The sequence below is a fragment of the Cydia amplana genome, chromosome 17, assembly GCF_948474715.1.
Source record: "Cydia amplana chromosome 17, ilCydAmpl1.1, whole genome shotgun sequence".
Classification (NCBI taxonomy): Eukaryota; Metazoa; Arthropoda; class Insecta; order Lepidoptera; family Tortricidae; genus Cydia; species Cydia amplana.
In genome coordinates this window covers 11,490,385-11,514,070 of record NC_086085.1, presented here as the reverse complement: position 1 = coordinate 11,514,070, position 23,686 = coordinate 11,490,385, and the positions used below count along the sequence as shown (strand labels likewise).

The 23,686-nt window shown below is 38.9% G+C and overlaps 1 protein-coding gene across 4 annotated transcripts; it reads right to left on the bottom strand.

The window, feature by feature from the left end:
• Positions 1 to 8,415: 8,415 nt before the first annotated feature.
• LOC134655940 (serine/threonine-protein phosphatase 4 regulatory subunit 3) lies at positions 8,416 to 23,589 on the bottom strand. 4 transcript variants are annotated; one of them, XM_063511450.1, is made up of 10 exons: positions 23,504 to 23,589; positions 22,707 to 23,120; positions 21,200 to 22,135; positions 20,486 to 20,678; positions 19,822 to 19,964; positions 18,984 to 19,159; positions 16,681 to 16,871; positions 14,219 to 14,413; positions 12,797 to 12,930; positions 8,416 to 8,521 (listed from the first exon to the last, which is right to left on the bottom strand). In XM_063511450.1, the coding sequence occupies exons 2-10, from the start codon at positions 23,001 to 23,003 to the stop codon at positions 8,423 to 8,425; spliced, it is 2,364 nt and encodes a 787-aa protein (XP_063367520.1). In that variant the 5' UTR covers positions 23,004 to 23,120; positions 23,504 to 23,589; the 3' UTR covers positions 8,416 to 8,422. The 4 variants fall into 4 exon arrangements, with proteins under 4 accessions (XP_063367520.1, XP_063367521.1, XP_063367522.1 ...); XM_063511451.1 differs by having other exon boundaries at positions 23,467 to 23,542; XM_063511452.1 differs by having other exon boundaries at positions 8,417 to 8,521; positions 12,824 to 12,930.
• Between the last annotated feature and the right edge of the window lie 97 nt (positions 23,590 to 23,686).

The window sequence follows — 23,686 nt, the reverse complement described above, 5'->3', positions numbered from 1 at the left end:
TCGAAATGACTGGGTCTTAGCGAAATTTTAGCGCAACGAAATATGCGACAAAACAATATTTTAAGACGATATTTCTACTTTTCTCGCCTGTAACGTTGTGCTAAGTTTTCGCTAAGTCGTAGCGAAGTTTTTTTCGTTCATTATGGACGTTTCGTGACGCTACATAGCACTTCAAGCGTTCTGTGTAGTGCAATTGGTTTAGTGCGGTTGTGTTATATAAAATTATTAAAATAATGCTCTGTTACGCTGCAAATACTAATGTAGCGTAGCGTACCGTCGATGTTAAGTCGACTGACTACGCAAGTCAACGAAAATATACGTAATTTTTACAGTAAACATTTGCAGTAAAAAACGAAACTGTTCGTTGGCTAGCGTAGACAGCGACATCTACAATTATTCGTCTCGTTCAATCATTGTCGAATAAATGCAGGGACGATAACAGCTGTGTTCCGGAGAAAAACATTTATTTTACGAATCAGATCGTGACTATGTTATACAATGTATAGGACGTGGTACTATCGATGAAATTCTACATGTCAATAGGACTGACAGATACTTACGGCAAAAAAAAACAGATGAGATCTTATTGACTTATTTTTCTTCAGAACACAGCACCAACCAATAACTTGACCCCAGTTAACATAATGCAACATAAAAGTAGTTACGGTAGCAATATCCGATATGTCGTAACTACATTGGAGAAATCATTCAATTGTGTACCTTGTGCTAATAGCATAAGGTAAAATGTTATTAATGTTATTATGTTCAAATGTATAGGTTGATTCACGAATGCTGACACGAATGGAATGAACGAAACTTTCATTGTATGAGTGACACCTGTATCTACAGTCAGAGCCACCATTTTATTAGTTAATGTGATATACACACAGATATTTTCATTCACTCATTCATTCCATTCTTGCCAGCTCTTGTGAATCGACCAGGGGCCCGTCTCTCAAAAGCTTGTAACTTGTATTGTAATACAAGCGGAGGTCACTTTTTGACAGCTTTTGTTAGAAAGGGACTTCCACTTGTATTACAAGTTTTTGAGAAACGGGCCCGACTGCTGGTATATATGTGACGTTATCTATGAAAAAAGGACCTTATTGTCGATGGCGTTTACGCCATTATTAACGATGCTCCGATATAAATACAATGCCGAGCGACGCTGTGCGGCGTAAGCGCCATTGACAATAAGGTCCCTTTTCATAGATAATGCCCCATATTTGTATGGCAGATGCGTACTGGCGGCACACGCTGTAGTGCCCAATCATACGTTGCAATTGGTTATTTATTTAGCATTTTTAATCATGGTTTATTGTTTCTAAATGAAGAAAGATTTTGTATACAACACAACATGCAATATCGAAATATTGGAATCAAATATTTTTTTTACAATTATTGATAAACCATTAGATGGTTCCGGTTAAAAATGACTAGCTAATAACCAATATAAGCATGTCAACTGGGGACAAAATTATGCCATAACCTTTTTCAACAAAGAAATCGATATTTCCCTTTTCAATCGCGGATCATCAGTTACGATCAGAGATCGGAACCGGTTTTTTGCAAAAACTTAGAAATAACCATATTTTTCGAATTATTTTATACTCGAAATGTAGGACCCAGTTGTGTTTTTAGGTTACAACTTCGTATTATTAGATTGCCCAATTAGAAATGAAGTAATTAGCAAAGAACGAAAAAATACCGTTTCCGTTCCCATACAAAAAATACCGGTATCCGATCCCTGGTTACGATAACGTATTACAAAAATTAATTTTATTTACAAAACACGTACCGTAAAACTAGAGGTTAACAGTTAATAAAATGAAATGGACCTTAATCTGATACAATTATCACATACACATTACTTTCTGCTGTATAAAACCTACAATCACCATAAACAGACATGAAAAATGATTCGTTGAGAGTACAGAAAGAATCGTATACAATTTGAATATAATTTAGAGTAATTTAGACAAAGCAAGATGTCTGACATGCAAGTCATACTTTGTTAGATAGAATAATAAAAACATCTTGCAAAGTAAGACAGGATTTCATGTAGGCTTTAAGAAAATCAAAATTATATTGTATCATCGGCGGAACAGCAAAATAATTTTACGCGTGCGATAGAGATAGAAACAGGTGAGTCAATGTACGATATTCTTCGTCTTTAGAGTCCTTACTTTACTCTTCCTATGTCTAAGCAATGATCAGTAAGCATAAATTTAAATCCACTGTTTAATACAATAAGTTTAAATTCATTCGCACTCATCAGTGTTTAATTTGGTATTCCACCTGTCCAATATCTTGGTCCAATGTGCACTGCATCTCACTCTCTCACTAAGCAAAATGTGAGACGCAAATACACTTTGGGACAAAGAGATTTAACAGGTGGAAAACCACCCTTAGACATACGAAGGGTTCACAAAAAGAAAATATAATATATTGCCCTCTTCTCAAATATTCATGAACTAAGGATTAGGATGGCGAAGGATGATTTATTGAATAGAGCTTATATTAGATTCTCAATAAGACAGTAAGGAAAACTTTAGATCAATTCGTTTCAAATAAATGAGGGTCTCAAAGTGTTCTAACTTATTACTACTTAACACATTCATAGCCACCCAGCCGAACAAGACATCCGCGCCAGGCCACAAAAGTTTCGTCATATAAAGCTGTAGTACCACGATCCCGACTATCGGGTCGTCCGGCCTGGGAACGAAATCATAAAATACCCGATAGTCGGGTTTTCGGCACTGAATGTGTCAAACTAGTGTAGACGTGTACCATAGCAAATGTGTGTGTTTTAATACAGTCAGCAGCAGAAGTTGCTAAGCGGGCGAGGTGTTCAAAATTACCTTGACGCGCTCTTATTCTCTTAACAATAAAGCCGCGTCAAGATCATTTTGAACACCTGGCCCGCTTAGCAACTATTGCTGCTGACTGTACATCTGATCTCTTTGAGCACCCCCTTACAACTGCACCCACTTGGTAGGGATAAAGTGTGACAGTATAAACGCCCACTTTTTTAACCCTTTAACCGCCAAAGACGTCAACTGACATGCGCGGCTACAGACGAATATCAACCTTCGTGCATTCTGACAAGGTTCACGTTAATGCGCAGCGGCGGTTAAGGAGTGTGAAGTTTATGGCGAACCACACTGTGTCACTAGCCAAGTCGCTGCAGATTTTTAACAGACTAATAATAGTTTCTGTACTCTCGACAATGCGCCTAAGATTAAATTTAGAAAAATAAAAGTATTCTCTCAATAAATAAGTCCTCGCATATTTACAAAATGGGTGTTTTAAAATATGAAGGCCATATCACGTATTGAACATTCTTGGTCAATGCCTCCTTACATAACCGACAACTAAACTAATGACGTATTTCATAGTGGCCGCTATAAATAATAGGTAGATTATTCGGGTAAAAACGAAATGTGTCTGGCTTTCTGCCCAACATTGAAAACTTAGTCTAAGGTGACTGTAGCAAATGTGTTCAACCCACAGACAAGACATCCTCTAGACTGAGCATAGTAACGCTACCCCCTCTGCCACTCATACGGTAGCGTTACTCCATCTTCGAGTAAATCCCGTGCCGTGATTGGTCCGTGTCTTTGAACGGACCAATCACGGCACGGGATTCGCTCACCTCGTCCCCCGCACCCCCGTATTTTTGGCAGCATCGGTTTCATGAAATAATTGCTCTAAACTCAGTCTAGAGTATTCCTAGTCTATGGTTCAACCATTTTATAGCTTTTTGTGGAACGTGATAAGAGGAAGCATAGCACAGAATTGCGTACATCGATCCGCCTCATGAACCTAGTATTTTAACTGGACCAGGCATGAGGGGTGTGGGGAAATGACCGAACGGGATAGTCTTATGTATCTTTCAGTAGTAGCAGCGAAAGCGCTATTATTGTTTGTCCTTGTCACAGTCTCACTTTTTTTTTATTCCCCACCATAAATTAGTATGATTATGGTGGGCAACAAATAAATTCGACCAATCATAGTGTCGCATTGCCTATGTTTTGTCCTTCACGGAGGCACGCGTATACCACTTCTATAGGATCCTACCTTCTATGATCCGCCTGTTCCTATCTCTATGGCACATAATTATACTTCTGTCCCGCTCGCACAGTGTCATTGACCGCCGGCGTCATGGGCGGGACAGCAATATAATAATACGCGTGCGATAGAGATAGAAACAAGCGGGTAAATGTACGCAATTCTTCGTGCTAAGCGTTCTTTCTTTAGCTAATTTAATATTTTTATGCAACTGTTGCATAAGAGAGGTTATTAGAACGCAAGTATCGTGAGTTGCTTTAAGAGCCACAGGCGAAAATCATACAGAAAAGTACCAATAGTGTGTTTAGTGCTGTACATAAGTTTCCACAAAAGCTTTATAAAAAAAAACAAGGTACAGTTGCACTCAGATACAAAGGAGCGGCCGAGGTGCTCAAAATATCTAAACACGCACTCTAGCGCCTTGACAATAGAGGCGTGTTCAAATATTTGTGAACACCTTGGCCGCTCCGATATATCTGATCGCGACTGTACTATAGTCCCTTAGCCAAATTAGCCTCATTACCTTTATTTGAATCATATAAATGGTTGAGAGCTGCACATTACATCAAATGGTTACAAACAAGCAAACTGGCCTTCATCACGGAAACATGTATGTAACTTGTAAACTATAACTTCTACATACATTTTTACACTTGCATCCCACATTCAATGTGTATCCAAATACTCAGTTTTTCCTTTGTACTTTTGTGATTTTATACCTTCAGAAAAATGATCTAAACAAAAAAAAAACAATTCACATTAAATACGTTATCCTACGTTTTAAATATATTTGTTCTAAACTGTAAATGTGTGGGTGTGGAAGCGTTTCTTGGTAGTTTAGTAGTCGCCATCAGATATATCGGAGCGGCCAAGGCGCTCACAGATATCTGAGCACGCCTCTATTGTCAAGGCGTTAGAGTGCGTGTTCAGATATTGTGAACACCTTGGCCGCTCCGAGATATGTGATGGCGACTGTACCTATACTTAAAATCGTAATTAGATTCCAAAAAAAGTAAGACAATGTTGCCACTTTTTACTAGCGCGTCTTGTATTTATGTAAAAATAAGTAAATAAAAGTACTTTTTTAAATCGTGGGAGTAAAATTACCAATAAATAAATTATCTTAGCGTGTTTATTTATAAAAAGGAATTTACTATTTTACTAACAAATTATTGCAGTAGCAACATTCTCTTACTTTTTTTGGAATCTAATTACGATTTTAAGTTTGGGACCCCCGTAGCTAAAGAGTTACTATGTTACATAAATTGGATGCACAACGGAGACTGAAGTTGCGCAGCGATATTTGTACGACTATAGTACTTGCGTTTACACGAGGAACATTTGTGGCTTTCCAGGGTCCTTATGCTTCAGCAATAAGGTCCTTTTTAATAGGTGAAATTCCAACAGAAATTCTGATAGAATGGTCCTTATTACACGGACCCATCTTTGATGGAAAGCCAATTTTTTTGCGTCGTTCTTAAGAGACTTGTTCAACAAAATAAACTACATCGAGTGTATCTATAAAAAATAATAACACCTATGTCTCAACATTTCAAGCAGGCTACTCGTAAAGTCGTAATCTGATTTAATTAAATTTTTACTGCTGGCATCTAGTATGAAAAATATACCGTTTTCGTACAGTCGCCATCAGTTATATCGGAGCGGCCGAGGTGCTCAAAAACATCTGAACACGCACTCTAAAGCCTTGACAATAGAGGCGTTTTCAGATATTTGTGAGGACACTGGCCGCTCCGATATATCTGATGGCGACTACCGACCCATAAGCAGGTTTAACTATTGAATATATCTGATTTTTGCTCGAATCGAGCAAATTCGTACACTGAAAACTAAGTATTTTAATTATAGACATGCTCGTATACTTGCTAATCGCCATAACATAGACGTAAGGCTGCCTTTCCACTGATGACGAGATGAGAAGACGTACGGTAATCAATACGAGAGCCTCTCATTGGTCGATGCCCGCACGTCTCTCATCTCCACCTCAGTGGAAAGGCAGCCTAACATTACTCCTCATGTTAACGCAAATACTTTAAACAGTTAACACTATTCTGCTATAAAATAAGGCCACGCTGCAAGGTACAATCAGCCCCGTCGGTCATCAAAAACAATTCCTGCTCCACATACGGTAAACATCAACACTCTTGAGATGCCATATGAAGTTAATTTTAATTAGTATGAAGATTTCATACGCTAATTAATTCGATTTACTACGTTACATGGGCGCAATACGGCTACGGCACTTCCGAACACTCCAAATAATAAACCAGCACGGCTACCATGAGTTTGCATTTGACATTTATCTTAGAGGTTGCGTGAACTCGATCGCATTCCCTCTATTGCACCAATATGTCAGTGCGAGCGAGATGGACTTCGATCGAGTTTACGCAATCGCTAACGTAAACGTCAAGTGTCAACTCATGGTACGGCTACTGGACCGTGTTCGCTGATAATCTATATCTACTCGATGGATCATAACGCGGTTATACACTGATGCGAATTCGCACGTAGCTGTGGAGTTTGAGCGTGACAGCGCTATACACGTACATAGCGATGTCCCGCTCGCACACCGGAGCGACGTGCCATTTCGCATCCATTGTGAAGACCGCTTAAAAGAAGCTTCTGCCAGACATTCATAAAGACTTTTAATAGAGTATCTCTTTAATGTTGTGAGTTAAAATCAGGCACTTAGCAGGTTTACATGTATATGCGTGACACCATATTTTTTCTAATCTCCGCATGTCGCGATTTTTTCAATAAGATACTGTATTATAATTCTCTACCATCTTTATTCCGGTGCCAAATTCCTACGCAAATACCGCTCTAGCGAGTTTTTGGTAGTTAACATTAACACGATCGTTTCAAGTGCGTCCAGACCGGGCGAACGCGCCGCCAGCGCGTTTCACGAATCGCGCACCGCACGAGCGCCGTACATCGCATACTATACAGCTGTTTGCGTTCGTCAGATTAGCTTTAGCTTTAGCCTCGCTCGATCCGACAGTCGCACCATAGAGAAAAAAATACATAGAGTGCTCACTCCATACATCAGTTTTAGTACCAAAAAGACTATTAGCATCTAGCATCGAGTAGCGGAACTATCAGTACTGCTACTTGACAATAGATGTAGCACCGACCGGAAAGTCTTATGCTGTTGAGATAAGACTTTCCGGTCGGTGCTACATCTATTGTCAAGTAGCAGTACTGATAGTTCCGCTACTCGATGCTAGATGTAGACACTGAAATTAATAGTCTGAACTGATGTATGGAGTGAGCACTCTTGTCTTACTATATTTCTCTATGGTCCCACATAAACAACCGCTACTGGGTCCACGTGTATACTAGTGCATCCTTACGGCATCACTGGTCGTTAGAGATGGGTAAAGGAGTGATAGATAAAAAAGATATATATCTTTCTCTTTTCATGAATCACTCTTCTTGTGTTTACGAATCCGAATGTATCAGTATATCCGTACAGCTCTAACTCCCTCGGCAACAATTTGCTAAAGCGATAAGCGATGTTTCGGTCGCGCGTCAACCGAAGTAACACGAAGCGACAGTGGTCGTTCGGGCGAGTTCGGACGCGTCTTGCGCTAAATATTCCTTAAGTATATACATTAAGTAGTCTTTCTCGCTCGCTACTACTACTACTCTCTCTCTCTCACTCATAAGATGACGCAAAGTCAGCAAGTGCCGTGCCGATACAGTTGCGAGCGGGACAACGACATCTGATACATACGGATATAAAGATATAAAAGAGTGATACATATCCCAGTGACAGAAAGATATACAGGGTGGCGCATTTAGATCGGTCAGTATGGGAAAATCTGAAACTATAAGACATACGACGATCTCTTCTTAGGAACCATGTCATCGATTTTAGTAACAAGAAAAACTGCATTCATACATTTAAATTTTTTTTATGTAAAATGTATTGAAAAAAATGGTGGCCATTTCGAAAACATACTAAAATAAATTAAAGGATATGAAAACAATGCATTTTATTCATTTCAGACATCATGTTTCATAGTAACATTTACTGCTTAAGACCTACACAATCGATATCTAAATAGAAATAATTTTAGATTTTTTTTTTCAAAACGTCCGGGTTCGATTCCCGAGCTGAGTACACATTTTTTTTAAATGTATGAATGCAGTTTTTCTTGTTACTAAAATCGATGACATGGTTCCTAAGAAGAGATCGTCGTATGTCTTAGTTTCAGATTTTCCCATACTGACCGATCTGAATGCGCCACCCTGTATATCAGTCTTTTCTTTCTACTGACACATTTCGCCCGTCCCTACTGGTCGTGCACAGCGGGTGTTTCCTGCGGCACTACGCGAGGCGCGGCCGCTTGGCGTCGCGCTCTTCGGCGCCGGCGCTGCCCGCGCCTTCTTCCTCCTCGTCCGAATCGCCGTCGTAGTCGACTAGGCCCTGTGAGATAATAAATGTTACGTCATCGTTCGACAGAAGCCGGTATCTACAGAAAGATCAAAAATTTCCCGATCATTAGTGATACTTTGAGCGCACAGACAATCCAACCTATAGACATATACTGGATCAACCAAATCTTGTCAGTAGTAAAAGGCGGCAAATTTGAAAAATCGCGGGTTAGCAACACTGTGTTCGAATAATTCCAAAATCGCGTGTCATCTGTGTGTTATCTGTGGAATGTGGATCGTGAATGACAGCCATCATCTTATTGTTTACATTCTGAATCGTTTCTATTTCAAGAGAAATTTCTACTGTCACCATTAAATACCAAAGATTATGCATGACCTAGCAAAGCTAAGGTGCCTACAATGTACAATCATGCTCGTTGACGGTAAACATTACTAAAATTTGAGGTTATGATAATTCACTCGAACTGACGTATGAAGTGCGGAAAAATAAACACATTTTGGTTCGATGTACATTGCTGCTTTTCTTAGCGCAATTCTGCTCTTTGAGTATTACATGGTGTTACCCTACTTTAATTTGCAGTACATTGCTACTGACAAGATTTGCTTGACGCACTATAGCATAGTCGCGCTACCCCCTCTGCCACACATACGGTAGCGTTACTCCATCTTCGAGTAAATCCCGTGCCGTGATTGGTCCGTGTCTTTGAACGGACCAATCACGGCACGGGATTCGCTCACCTCGTCCCCCCGCACCCACGTATTTTTGGCAGCATCGGTTTCATGAAAGAATTGGCCTAAGCTCAGTCTAGAGGTTGGATTGTCAGTGTTTGAGCGTAAGCTCAAGTATTTTTCAAACTCGACGAGTAAGGTCATATGATCATATCCATATTATTTATAACCTAAAAACGCGAAATCTTTCGAAATTTATTGAAATGACACTAGTCAGCGTACCCATCGAGTTTGAAAAATGGGGTCCCGTTGTTTCCCATAAAGTTTTAAGTCGTAATGTATTGTTTATCATGTTATCATCATTAGTCATAAAACTGAAACCGTTAACATTTCAGGATTTTCGTTACGTTATCCTATAGATAGGTTAGGTTTGTTTTATGGCAATCCTGAAAAGTGACACGTTTCTGAACCAAATGAATTATGATAAACGAAAATGCGGGCAAACAAGACATTATGGCTTAAAACTACTTGGGAAACAATAGAGACCCTTGAAAAATACTATAGCGGCCCACACATACAACAAAATTGGCCGTCAAATTTGAATCAATGGTAATGGAAAACAAAATTGAATTGTTTTAAAATCGAACGAAACAAAACAAAAGGAACTCTGTTCCGTTACATAATGATTTAAATTTCATTGAAGGAAATTTGTACTGTTATTATTACGAGTTACGACCGCGGGACGCTAAAGGTCAAAAGTGATGTTGGAAGTTTAAAATCGAACAGTCAAAATATAATGAAACTAATGTCGAATTGCCGACTGAAGGTCGCTTTCTATAAAAAAGTTAGTATAACAGTTGAATGCTTAGAATAAGGGCTTATTTAGACGGCGCGCGAACTCGTATACGATTTTAGTTACATTGCGGACCATTGAGGTGACATCAATTCAGCCGACCGATCAAATGACGCAATGTATGGAACTCGTATGCGAGTTCTCGCATCGTCTAAATGAGCCCTAAGTTACATATATTGACTAGTACTTTAATCCACGGTTCTAATGAAAATGAGTAATTGAATATTGGTCACATTCAACCGCACGAATCATTAAATGAGCTGACGACAGTTCAAGGCACAGTTGACAAGCGAGGCCATTTCAACATTTACAACTAAATGCCAAGGGCTTCAAACTCAGTTAATTTTAGAGCAGTACCTTGTGTAAAGGTAATTGTTATTAAATTATTCAAAAATCAATAACTTTTTTTCACAGCTATAATTGTTTTATAGAATCTACTGCAAATTATTTTCATTTTAAATGGGTAATAATAATAGTCTCCTAAAAAACAGCGAATGTTCTCGGAAAGGTACAACTCGAGTCACACAATTGAATGGATATTTTTGAATAATAAAGGCTGATTTATACTGGCGTAATAGGTAATTCTTACGTCAATAGATTTACTTAAAGCCCGGTTCAAGAACTTGCATGCAATATTTAATACATTGTTAACTATAGTTCGTTTTTTTTAGCATTAGAAAGAACTTGAAATAAGGTAAGCGATTTTGACATGTCTTTTAATTCAAAAACACTTTTTAAAAATCAATAACTATTACTTATGAAAGCAGAAGACTATAAAAAATCGTATTAGATTCATAATTGTTACATATTTACCGTAACTTATTTTTAAAATGTGTTTTTCAATTAAAAGACACATCAAGATTGTTTACCTTATTTCTAATGCCAAAAAAACCGAACTATAGAGTACAATGAATTCAGTCGATCGACCAAACACCGCAATGTAACGATAATTGCATGCCAGTTATTGAACCGTGTAAATGGGGCTTAACATGTTATGGATGCAGTAGATCGACTTAATCAGCCATATTGTAGTTATATTTTACAAATAATCCATGCAAAAGTAAATGAGCGCTAAAGCATACAATAATGTACCTATATCATGCAGTAACAAGATAAGCAAAACACTATCTGGACATAGTGAGTTCGTGCTGTGTAGCGATACAAGTGTTAGGTGACCAAAGCCCAAACACACCACTATGCCCGCCTACAATGACAGCGGAAGACCTCGCCCCCAACCGGTTTTCTCGGCGCGCGCGCAGCGTGCGACGCGGCGTGCCGCAGTATAGTTTGTAGCTTTCTAATAGACCCCAAAGGCTAATCCTATTGTTCAGTAAAACCGCACGTGCTACTTACCTGCAAAAAAGGGTCCTAATTATTCTATTTGGCACCTGAGCGAGGGCTAGTCCAACGCTCAAAAAACCAGTGTAGGTGCGCTCTCCGATAACGCGCCTTTGTTACGCATCTCGATGACACATTTTAGACTGGTTCTGTAGTGTTCGACTCGCCGGCACTCAGTAACCGAAGTACCGATTTCTTATGCAGGTGGTTGTGGCACGTGGCACGAGCGGTTTTTTTTAACAATAGACAATAGGATTAGCCTTCGGGGTCTATTAGAAAGCTACAAACTATACGCGATACACGGCCGTCGTGAACGCTGCTCGCACTGTTAGTGCTTGAGAAAGGAGACCTAGGCTCTCCGAAACATGTCGCGCGAGTGACTTAAAACAAGTGAGTCTAAATCTCAAAATTATTCAATGTTAGTATGTCTCACAACAGTTTAAATTCGAAAACACTATCTAATAAAACTGTTCCCTCTGAAGTATTTTGTACGCCTTTTGTCCACAATATTAAATACAAATACATGCAAAAACAAAAATAAATAAAAAAGGAATGCAACGTGAGTCAACAAAAAAAAAACATTTTAATACCTTTCCGTTTTTCTGTGTTAATATCACTAAAACCTCCCCTTAGGAGTGTGTTATTTACTAAACTGTGTTATTTTATAATAGGGATGAATTTATTGAGATTACGTAACAACACTCTTGTAACATTTTCGATTATAAATCAATCTTATAATTGTGAAGTAAAAAAAAACGCTGAAATGCAATTTACAGATTAAATAGCAGAATGTACAGATTGCGGGACATGTACAGCAAATATGTACATAATACGATGATCCCAGCGAAGCGAGTCAGGCGAAAGGGAACCAAAAGTGTACCTTATCGAGTAATGGGCTCGGATACCTGAACGTATGCTCGGTCTTACCGACGTTTGTTTAGTAAATATGTACAAACAGCAACACTCCTAACTCTACATCGGTGAACCTTATTACAAAAGGCATAAGGTCCACCGATGTACAGTTAACAATGTGGTACAATAAAGGTCCTAACGCGTTTTACTGACACCGTAATTGATGAATTTACAGACTATGCTACACGTACAGTCACCAGCATATATATATGACTGTGGGCAGCCGTGCAAAAATATCTGATGCTCCATTGGAGGCATAAGTAAGATAAGTAAGCAACGAAAGAGTCGTCAAATATTTTTAAGCGACCCGATCCAATATATATGCGGATACAGACTAACGATGTTTTTGCCGGCCACAAAGCATCACATATTTTTACCGAGGTAGTGTCGTCATATACTTATGCCTCCAATGGAGCATCAGATATTTTTGCACGGCTGCCCACAGTCATATATTTTTGCTGGTGACTGTACAGCATATATATAATACGATGCTCCCAGCGAAGCGAGTCAGGCGAGAGGGAACCAAAAGTTTACCTTATCGAGTAATCTGGGCTCGGATACCTGAACGTCGGTGTGCGCCGGCTTGGGCGACGAGGCGTTGAGCAGAACTCTGCTCGGCCCGTTCGCGCTCTCTGTACTCGTGCACACTTTCTTTTCTACTATTTTACCTGGAAAATGTTGAGAGTTTATTCATAACATACAATATTGTATAGGTCAGAGATTTTTAGGTTAGGCCGCTGAATCATTATACAAATTTAAAAGATATATTGGCTAAAGATTACAGACAATTGTATTCAATGACAAAGTACGATCTAAATACTTTTTTCCGATGTTAGAACAGACAATCTGCAATCGTCAGTTGCGCTCAGAGAAATTGATTGTGTTCACAAGAGTGCGTTTCTGAGCAGTAGCGCCTGCTTATAAGCGTCAATGTAAAGTTAATTAAATTTGCCCACATAGATGCCACCAGTGGCGGATTTGCAGTGGTGGCCGTCCTAGGCCTCAGGCCCTGTAGCAAGTACTAGCCGCTCCATGTATGTAACTGCCGAATGCCGCCCCTAATATCTTGCCGCTCTAGGCCCGGGCCTACTTGGCCTTAGGGCAAATCCGCCACTGGATGCCGCGGTTTGCCGACTCAACTGGCCCTAACTGGTTGCGAACTCTTTAACGATACGAACAGTTTGGTGCAACCGACCCTAGGTCGTGCGCACAGACAAGCCATCCTCCAGACAGCATAGTAGCGCTACCCCCTCTGCCACAAATATACGGTAGTTTTACTCCATCTTCGAGTCAAAGTGTCTTTGTGTGACGTCCGTGTCTTTGAACGAACCAATCACGGCACGGGACTCGCTCACCTCGTCCCCCGCACCCCAGTATTTTTGGCAGCATCGGTTTCATGAAATAATAGGCTACATGACTAATTTTTTTTATGGTATCAATCGATCGGGTTTGTTTTTAGGATCAAATGTCTATATGGGACCCATTGCATTAAAGTAACACAAAAGTCAGAAATTGTAGTCAAAGGCCGACAGTCGCACTTCACTCGCGAAACGCCCTATACAAAACGGACAAGGGCCGTGACGTCATCGCCCATCTTGTAGTATGGACAAAACAAGAAAATTGCGTTTTTATCGGTGAAATATTGCGTTTATGTATATAGTTGCTATACAATATTTTTTTGGATGAAATGTAAGGAGTCGAATGGTACCCTTACTTTTATCGTTTTTGGAAGTTAAAAAAAAACTTAAATTTTGAAACTTTCAGGTCCTGTAATTTTGTAATGTTTCAATATTTTATTTAAATATCCACATTATTGTGATAAATTGCTCGTTTGCTATCTATTTTACTAGATTTTGTTATAAAATTCAACATGTGTCATCCCTATTGCTCTAAACTCCGTATAGAGGATTCCTAGTCTATGTCGTGCGTCACTAGTCGATGTATGGATTATATTACCGATGGCGTCGAGCGCGTGGTGCGGATGCGGATGCGGATGCGGCTGCTGGGGCTCCAGCGGCGGGTCGTCGTCCAGCTCGTCCTCGTCGTTGAACCACATCTCCTCCTCGTCGTCGGGCGCGCGCGCCTCGCGCCGGTAGCGCGAGCGCAGCAGCGACGGCACCACGGCCTCGGCGACGCCGACGCTGCCGCTCACTGACAACACACATCCTTGTTTAAGCGTGCATTATGCAGCTTGTCGAACGAGCGAGCGAAGCGACGTGAAGTTCTTACATTCAACTTGGAACACACGGCTGGCTAGGGGCACGTCCCGGCATTTCGATGTTTTTAAGCTGAACTATCAGAGGATAGTTTGATACACAATAACTTAAGTAAATTTGTTCTAATTTAAATTAAATTGGGGGAACGTAAAGTCGAGGGCATTATATTATAGTCATTAAATTTTGAACAGGCTCGATCAAGAGGTCATTGAGCTAGAAGAGCTTAAAATGCTAAAAAGCTATTTGTGAGGGGTCTTGCTATTCTGGTCATTTTCATTGCAAGAAAGTTTGGTATCAAATGAAAGTGCTCGGTTTACACATTTATAATATTGTTTTTTAATTTAAGATTTTAAATGTTTTCGGCGAACCGCGAGTTCTAAGTTCGGGGCGAACTACTAGTTTATGCAGAGCATGCATGGAAGAAGAGGAAACAACAAAACACATACTCCTAGACTGCAAACAGGTAGAAACATACAGGAACAAATACCTAGGAACTCCGAGCACACTAAAAGAGGCAGTCAGCAACCTGAAAACACTGCTAGGTTTCATGGAGGAGCTGGGGTGGTTAGAGTAGCGCTACCTCGTTTCACGCAAAATAGGCACAATGGTTGTCGATTTGCGGAAAATGCCCAGAAACACTAACTAACTAACTAAGCGGGCATTATATTATACAATTTGCAGAGCGCTAATTAAGTGTCGCTATGCGAAATAAAAAAGAGCTTGTTCATAGCTACACTAGCTAGCGACGCTAGTTAGTGTCTTCTTTCATTTCGGCAGTGATCATCGTTCGAATCGAACCGCATCTTCTAGCAAAGCAGAGCTAGTATATCATGGCACCATCAAAACATGAAAAAGTTGGCATTGTTTTAACACCGTTGTCTAGTTCAATTTTCACGAATAAAAATCTTTAATTGTAATCTTTATGTTTTTTATCCAATAAAAATGGCATGTCTTTATATAATATAAAGTTCAATCATGTTTAGTAGTACTTCCTGTTCCCTAGTCTGTGGCTGCGTCATTTTGAACTGAAATACAATAAATAAAACATCCATACGTTCGAGTGCGTCGATGGCGTGCCGACATCTGACCTTGCACAGTAAGCGCTACGCGCGCTAAAACCATTTACACTATGCGTTCTAGTGCGCTAGGTAGCGCTAGTGCGGCAGAGCACATGCGATCGCACTAGATTGGGTCACTAACTGGCTAGTTGCCTTTACACTATGCTAAATTAGTGCGCTAACTCAGCTAGCGCTCTGCAAATTGTATAATGTAATGCCCGCTTTACAGTCGGTCAAACAAGTCAGTAAGAACCAGGAAAACTATTCGCCAGGTGCGAAGTCGGTGGAGGGGGAAGTGGCGCTGATCGTCACAAACACAGGTAATCTTATGGAACGTCCGCCATTAGTACTAGCGGCAGCCGCTTGAACTAATTTTACTCCATAAGATTTAACGTAGAAAGTCTGCCAAAATGAGGGCAGCACCAGTCGTGCACCTAGCGAATACTCGACTCTTTGTTTAGTGTAAGGCCTGAGTGGACGCTCGAGTTGGGCGTGCAGCGGGGCGTGCGGCGTGCATGTTAAACAAATGCAAGCGTATAGTAGCGCCCTTAGTGCACGCTGCTCAAATCACTTGTGAGCCCGCCGAATGTTCCGCTTCGAGCGTCCACTCAGGCCTTACACTTAGGGTGCTAGCTGCTAGTACTGGCGTAAGAAAAAGACAATATGATTCTCTGTCTAGTGTCTATGTTTGAAATGAGACAGTCCTGGGCCAAACATTTGATTAACTAACCTGCTAGCCTAGCTAATTATATTTTAAAATCGAAACAGTTTCCATCCTATACAGATTTAGTCGTTTTGATGCTACGAAGTAAATCAAAAATATCTAAGCACGCACTCTAGTACCATGACAATAGGCGTGTTCAGATATTTTTGAGCACCTTTGCCGCCCCTATAGAATGATACACACAGAATGATCCTAATCAACTAAAAATAAGTCACACTGTAATTAAAAACAAAGATATCTAGTCCTTGTCTGCATCCAACTGTACTGTTGTGACGAGGTGCCACGTTGTAATATATTATATTATAATATGCCCTATCATAAACATCATTTTACCCTAAATTACCTTTAATTACCTTGTTACAAAATATAAGGATGGTGACGAGTGAGACACTAAAAAAAACATAAAAGCAAGTAGCTTACCTCGATCCCGCTCTTTTAGTTTATCCTGATGCTGGTCATATCGCGTCTTCAACGCTTTAAACGTCTGTACATATTCCACGTCTTCTAGTATCTTGCCGTAGTTCTCGACAACGTGCGAACAGAGCGACTTGATGTCCTCCAGTTTTATAAACTCGAATAATTCTAGTATAGCCGAGTCGAGTAGGTTATACCTGAAAACAGAGTAATCAAGATGTTTAGGGGTAAGATCGATGTGTCTACAAGCACTTTCGTCGCTTTTAATTCTTGCCTTAGTACCTACACATACTCCACTTACAGAAGGTCATTAGAGCAGAAGGAGAAACGCTCTTCCTTCCTGACTGTGTCTGAGCGAAGTTCTTACTATAGTTCGTTTTTTTAACGTTAGAAAAAAGGTAAACATTCGTGACGTGTTTTTTTATTGAAAAACACTTTCGAAAAATAAGTCACGGCAAATATGTAACAATTATGAATCATATTCGATTATTTTGCTTTCATAAGTAATAGTTGCTAATTCTTAAAAAGCGTTTTTCAATTAAAAGAAACGCCAAGATCGCGTAGTCTTTTTCTAATGCTAAAAAAACGAACTATATATAAATACGAGAGTTCTAGCCTATGACGATCTTTCCTACAATTTTTTTTATAAGCCGGTCTTCCCCACATTGACCTTAGGTAATTTTCTATTTTTAATGGTCTGTTATTTTGTTCCATTGGCCGAGGGACAATAGTCTCATCTTACTGCTCTACATCTAACTTTATGGTCTCATCGGAAGATCAGCGCTGGAAGTCGCCAGTAACATGCTGAGGTGAGACCATTTTGTGGCACTTTATCCTTTTATGTTTCTCTGTTCTGTATAATTTTCTATTTTGTGTTTGTGCTCATGAATAAAATTATTTCTATCTTATACCTTTAAACGAAAAAATCTTGTTTATTTATTTATTTATATATTTCGGGGATCTCGGAAACGGCTCTAACGATTTCGATGAAATTTGCTATAGGTATGGGGGTTTTCGGGTGCGAAAAATCTATCTAGCTAGGTCTTATCTCTGGGAAAACGCGCATTTTTGAGTTTTTATGTGTTTTCCGAGCAAAACTCGGTCTCCCAGATATTTCTATTCTAATAGTGGCACAGTTTGCTAGAAGACATGTTGTATCACGTTCTACGAACATGCTTAATAGATGGTCCATTAAGGAAATAGCTTATTTGTTAAATTTTCATATCATAAAATAATGATTTTTAGAGTTCTTTTCCGCCTGGACAACTAAACGTAACCATGGCAACAAGCGACACTAAGTTGATGCACCTCTAGACAAACAAAACAAACTAAATAAAAAATACAATACAGTATTTTTCCGTCAAACGTCACTGGATGGAATTGTATTCAATTTATTCAGAAACGTGAAGATTCTTGAATGGTTGGTATTAAATATTTACATGTTTTCGTCATGAGACAAAACACGTGCGAGCTAATTCACAGTTACGCTCTCTACCTGTTTTTCTAAGTTAGAAATTGGTATACATTTCTCCTAAACATAAAACTTTCTGTAATATCAATAATACTGATCGTAAATAAAATAAAAGTTCGAGCATAATGGCTTGTCATTAGTTCTTGCGTTGATAGCTAACATAGTACATGTTAGTCGCTTTGTATAGTTGAAATTAAAAATGGTGGATGTCTACTACTAATGTGCGTATCTTCTTAAATTGGGAAATGAAAACAAATAAATAATTTATGATTTATGAAGAAAAAAAATCGAAAAGTTCTCATATTTTTGTATGGAGATTGAGACTTTCCCGATCCAAAATAGAAATTTTCATAACATCTTGCAGATATTTCTGAAAATATTTCCAACATTTAAGAAATTTTCTGCAAGTAGCACATCTAGTGGAGCAATGTTGGAATGAGTAAACCTAAACAGTAATCCGACTACGCACCTCTTAGCAATTTTCAGATAAATTTAATATGAGAGACACTCACAGCGTCTCCCGAGCGTCGGCGTCTAGGCAACTCTATCGGCTCGGCCACGACATTGAGCGACTCGCGACGGCGGCAGCGATAACCATAGGTTGGAGCGAGACACAGCGATCGGACCTTTCGTTTCCACCTTTAGTTGTCGCTGCCGCCGTCGCAAGTCGCTCAATGCCATGGCCGAGCCGTATGGCTGGTGCTCGACGCAACGTTTGCGCAAATGCGCAGCGACGCCATTTTCCATAGCGCTGACTAGACGCCGACGCTCAAAAGACGCTAGTTGTGGGGTCTCTCTATTAAATGAAATCTGGAATAAATTCTTCTTTGACACATACCTGCCATTATTTCTAAGGAACGCATCTATGACCGGCGCAAAGAGATTTCCCTTGATGATGTACCGGTTGTAGTATTCGTCCTTGAGCGCCGTGATCTTGCGCATGAATCTAAGAGCACCCAGCACTAGGAAGGTGTGTGTTGATCGCATAAGAACCAGTATGCGGCGAAGGAGATCCTATAAACAGGAGAATACATGAAAAATTGTAGTTAAGCCCGTGTTTTTCACTTACTATTTAGGGTTGTCAAAATTTAAGTCATTATCTCATCTGTGGTCGTACACGCAAACGTTAAGTTGTGCCAACCCTAATAATGGCTCGGAGTCGGAGCAATGCTGAGCCGAACGGAGCCGAGAATGCCCGAAAGGATCAGTTTTGCCCACCAGGATCCTAACTACAAAAGACAAAAAAAAAAACTTTTACAGTACATATGGTCCACATGGTCCAAAATAGCACTTTTCGTGCGATGTCACAAGTTTAAAGGGCCATATGTACTGTAAAACGTTGTACGATACACGTGCGAATAGGTAATTCGCAACTCGTGTCGATTTAAAACACTCCCTTCGGTCGTGTTTTAATCTATCGCCAGTCGTTTCGAATTTCCTCTTTTCCGCACTTGTATCGTAAATAACTATTTTAGTGATCTTGATTCTTGACCCAAAGCCTAACCACTTTTACTTGCATATTGTCTCATAAATCAAAATCAATAAATTGAAATGCTAAAAACCTGCTAAAAATCTATAATTCAGTATGGTTTGGTCTTTAGGCAAACCTAAGATATCTTCACAAAACTGTTGTATAAAATTATGAAAACTGGCTAAATTGTGTGTAGAAATCTTACCTTGTTCAATATGCAAGTTTTGATGTGATAACTGTGATGCTCGACACAGAATGAGAGCAATTCTAGGACGAGTCCCAGTAGCTGCACAGTATGGTAGTCTTCCCTGAGGGGTTTCTCTCCCGTTGTGTTCTGTAGTAACGGTGCTGTGGAAAACAAAAGATTGTTAAGAATGATATCTATTTCCAGGTTTAAAGGCTTCGTCACATAGGCGCGTTTTCCGGGCGGGGCGTGAGCATTTTATATGTAAAAGCCCCGCCCGGAAAACGCGCCTGTGTGACGAAGCCTTTAGGGCAAACTACGAAATTATTAGCTTATATTCTTGTTGGGAAGTCACCACTGTTGCCTATAAAAATAAGGGTGAAGGGGCCAGCATTAGTGTAGTTTTTTTAGCCAATATAGTTGACCAGATTTCTTGATGCAAAAAACTCATCTGATGAATGTAGGCATTTTTTCATGCCACTTCAGTCAACGTCAGTACTTTTTGTTCGTAAATTTCCGTGAAAATACGATGGAAAATTATTATATACTACATCTGCATTTGTATTGGATGTCCTTAGATGTCATAATGAAAGTCTATTAATGAAATTTGAATACCAATTATTTAACAAATAAAATTATCACTCATTATTATAATTCTATCATAACAATCTTCCATATTACATACCTATAAGTGTCTGTATACTGTGTTTGTAGAAAAAGTTTAGGAAGTCTGCTTTTTCACTCTTATTGACCGAAGCTAGCATGCTCTCCGGGTCAAGAAGGATACGTAAGACCCCCATCAGCTGCACAGCACCTCCGAGTTCAGGGTCACGGTCCCGAAGCATCTGATCTATCACTATGTTAAGCAGCATGTGCTCCTGAAAAGCGTAAATAATCAGTTATGTAATCTTAAGTAACACAAGGACATTGTCAAGGCCAGATTTTGATAAGATAATGGTATCAGTTGTCTTTATATAATCAAGCTAGTGAGAGTAATATTAGACAGCTGTATCCTGCTTTTAAGAGTCATACAAAGGTACTAGTTTTCATTGTTAAAAATTGTTATAGGTACAATGAAAATAGAGTATGATGTATGTAAAATTTCTACTCACTAATTTCTTTGTATTACAATTTCTAACAAGGAAAAGTAGTACCAGCCATAGATATACATTACTTGAATGTTTGTTTCAAATTTCATGTTATTTCAGAAAATTGTTTTAAAATGTGAACGTAACTTTAATGGCTAGGTTCTTGTGACTCTTAAAGGAATGCAAGCAGATTGGCTGGCATAACCTTATTTATTGTTAACCTTACTAGGAAGTAAGTAATAAGGAGAATGACAAATTCTTTGTTATGACAAAATATATTGTTGATAAAGATGATTTAATTTGGATTTTACCTCTTCTGTGTTGTTAGCTTGCTGTAACGTGTAGTCCCTCACTACCGAGGGCGAGAATTCCACAATATAAGTTAATATATCTATAGACGCAGTCTTGGTCTTCTGGTCATCTATACCTAATGTAATTTCTAACGCTGGCAGGATCCCCAATGAAACTAACGTTTTGTAAAACGCGTCTTTATCTTGCGGCTGAAGGTTTTGTGAAAAATTACAAAACTCTTTTAAAAATAAAACTAAATCTCTCCTCTTCGGGTTTGGTGTCTTATCATCCATTAGCAACTTAAACAAATCTGTCAGAAATCTATCATCTTCTTCTATAAGTTTTACTATTTCTACTTTATTAAAAAATATAAAACTAGATAATGTGCTAAGCAGATTATCCTCGAAGACTGTGGGAGTGGGTAATACAATGTCCTGGATGTATTGAACTCTGTACGTTTGATGTATCTTTGCCAGCAAATCCAGATTTTTAATAGGAATGGCCTCTCTAAATTTTGCTAGCTCCCGTAGATATTCTCTATGTTTCTTGGGCTGTGGTAGACTTGGGTCATACTCCAGACAGCCAACAACATCGAATATAGTGTCATCTGCAAACATTGTGTCAAACAAAGTGTTTTTATTGAGAAGGAATATGCTTTTGAATATCTCATAGAGATGATGTAAGCCTTCAATGTTTTCTATGTCTTCACACATATGGAAAAGATTGAGTAATTTCTTTATATAGTGCTGGGTTTCTAGCGCAGCAGCCAATTTGTCTTTACGAGCTGGTGAGACCAAGCAGCTGTTGACCAACTCGCTTATTTCTTCCAATCTTCCCATTTCACACGGTGGAAGTTCCACAGGTTGGACGCTGTCTGACATCTCATCAAAACGCTCATCTTCTGATTCTTCTACAATGTCTTGTGTGATTTCAACTGATGGATCTTTTCCTTGCACCTACAAAATCATATAGCAAAATTAACACATCTGTCATCAGGTAATTTCTTATTCAAATAATATACCATGTTATTGTGAAATTAAAGTCAGAAAAATGATGGAACATTTCATCATAATTAATGATCAATGTGATAGTAAAAGTTTTATAAAACCATTGTTTCATATAATATGGATCTGTCATCAGGTAATTTCTTATTCAAATAATATACCATGTTATTGTGATTTTTAAGTCAGAAAAATGATGGAACATTTCATCATAATGAATGATCAATGTGATAGTTAAAGTTTCATAAAACCATTGTTTCATATAATATACAAGTATTTATGAAATAAGTATTACAAATGTCAGTAATTATTTAGATTGGTAAAGGTATTTGGTATTAAAATGTGTATAACAGGTATGTTGTTATACATGTAGAAGTATTGCATAGTGCTAATCATGTTGCAACCTGTCTACCTTAGTCTAGTTTGCAGTTTTAAGCTAGAACAACCAAGACCTAAGTAATAATAGGTATAAAAGTGTATTGAAGGTGAATGTACAATGTAATTGGTCACAGTAAGAAAGGCTTACCTGGCAGATCTTCTCCCATATTTCATCACATCCAGCTTTTTCTTGAAAACTTAATGCTAAATCGAAATTGTCACCTTCTGACCATACTATTAGTGTGTCTTGTTGCTTCTGGTAAGCTGTGTCTGGTTGAATTTTGCTTTCTAAAAGAAGAGATCCATCAGACTCTGCCCTCACAAGCAGTGACGTGCCCTTGAGTCTGTCTACGTAACACGAGGAGACGTGTCCTGTGCCCCTGTCGTCCCATTGCCGGTCAGCGTTCAAAGCGTACAGCTTTACTCTTCTTCTCGTGTCCGTCATTATAGTCAACGCTCTTTCCACTATGTATTCAAATAGTGACTCAATTATTAGGCGCTTCTTTATTGCACCGTTGTATTCTTCTATTTAACTCCCATTTGTATGAAAACATGTGCACTTCTGTAACACAAATAAAACTGATTCTTCTATGAAACATAAAATTTCCACTTCTAATTACCGTAATTACATTCAATTTTACTTTTGGGTTCTACAAGCAACGCAGACTATTTAGGAATTTCAAATAGGTTTATAAGGAATATATAAAAAAGTGGCAAGAGAATAAACACTACAAATACATTTAAAATGTTTGAACGACAATGGATTGACCATTAAAATTATCAGGAATCACAAACAAAACAATACAAACTGTACGCCTTTCACAAAACCACAAGATCTCAATAAATCACTACACCTAAGCTTTTTAAGCTCCATTAGTACACACTTTGGCGAAAAACAAGATATTTACCGGACGTAACATTTATAGAATCGTCAAATTGACGTACCTTTAAAATAGCACAACATCAAATATCGCCATATTGGATTCACAACAACGCTTCGAGGACGGGGTTCTCAAAATGGCCGAAAGGGCGGAATATTCAAACATGAATGAGTTGTGTGCTATATTTTGAGGTTGAATTGTAATATAAATCCCAAAAAATATATTTATATACATTTAATTAGATTAT

Coding starts and splice junctions, on each gene's coding strand:
- LOC134655940 (XM_063511450.1), bottom strand. CDS start 23,003: ATGACGGACACGAGAAGAAGAGTAAAGCTGTACGCTTTGAACGCTGAC. Junction 20,679..21,199: donor AAGCTAACAACACAGAAGAG/GTAAAATCCAAA, acceptor TACGCTTTTCAG/GAGCACATGCTGCTTAACAT. Junction 16,872..18,983: donor TTCCTTAGAAATAATGGCAG/GTATGTGTCAAA, acceptor CTCTGTTTTCAG/GTATAACCTACTCGACTCGG.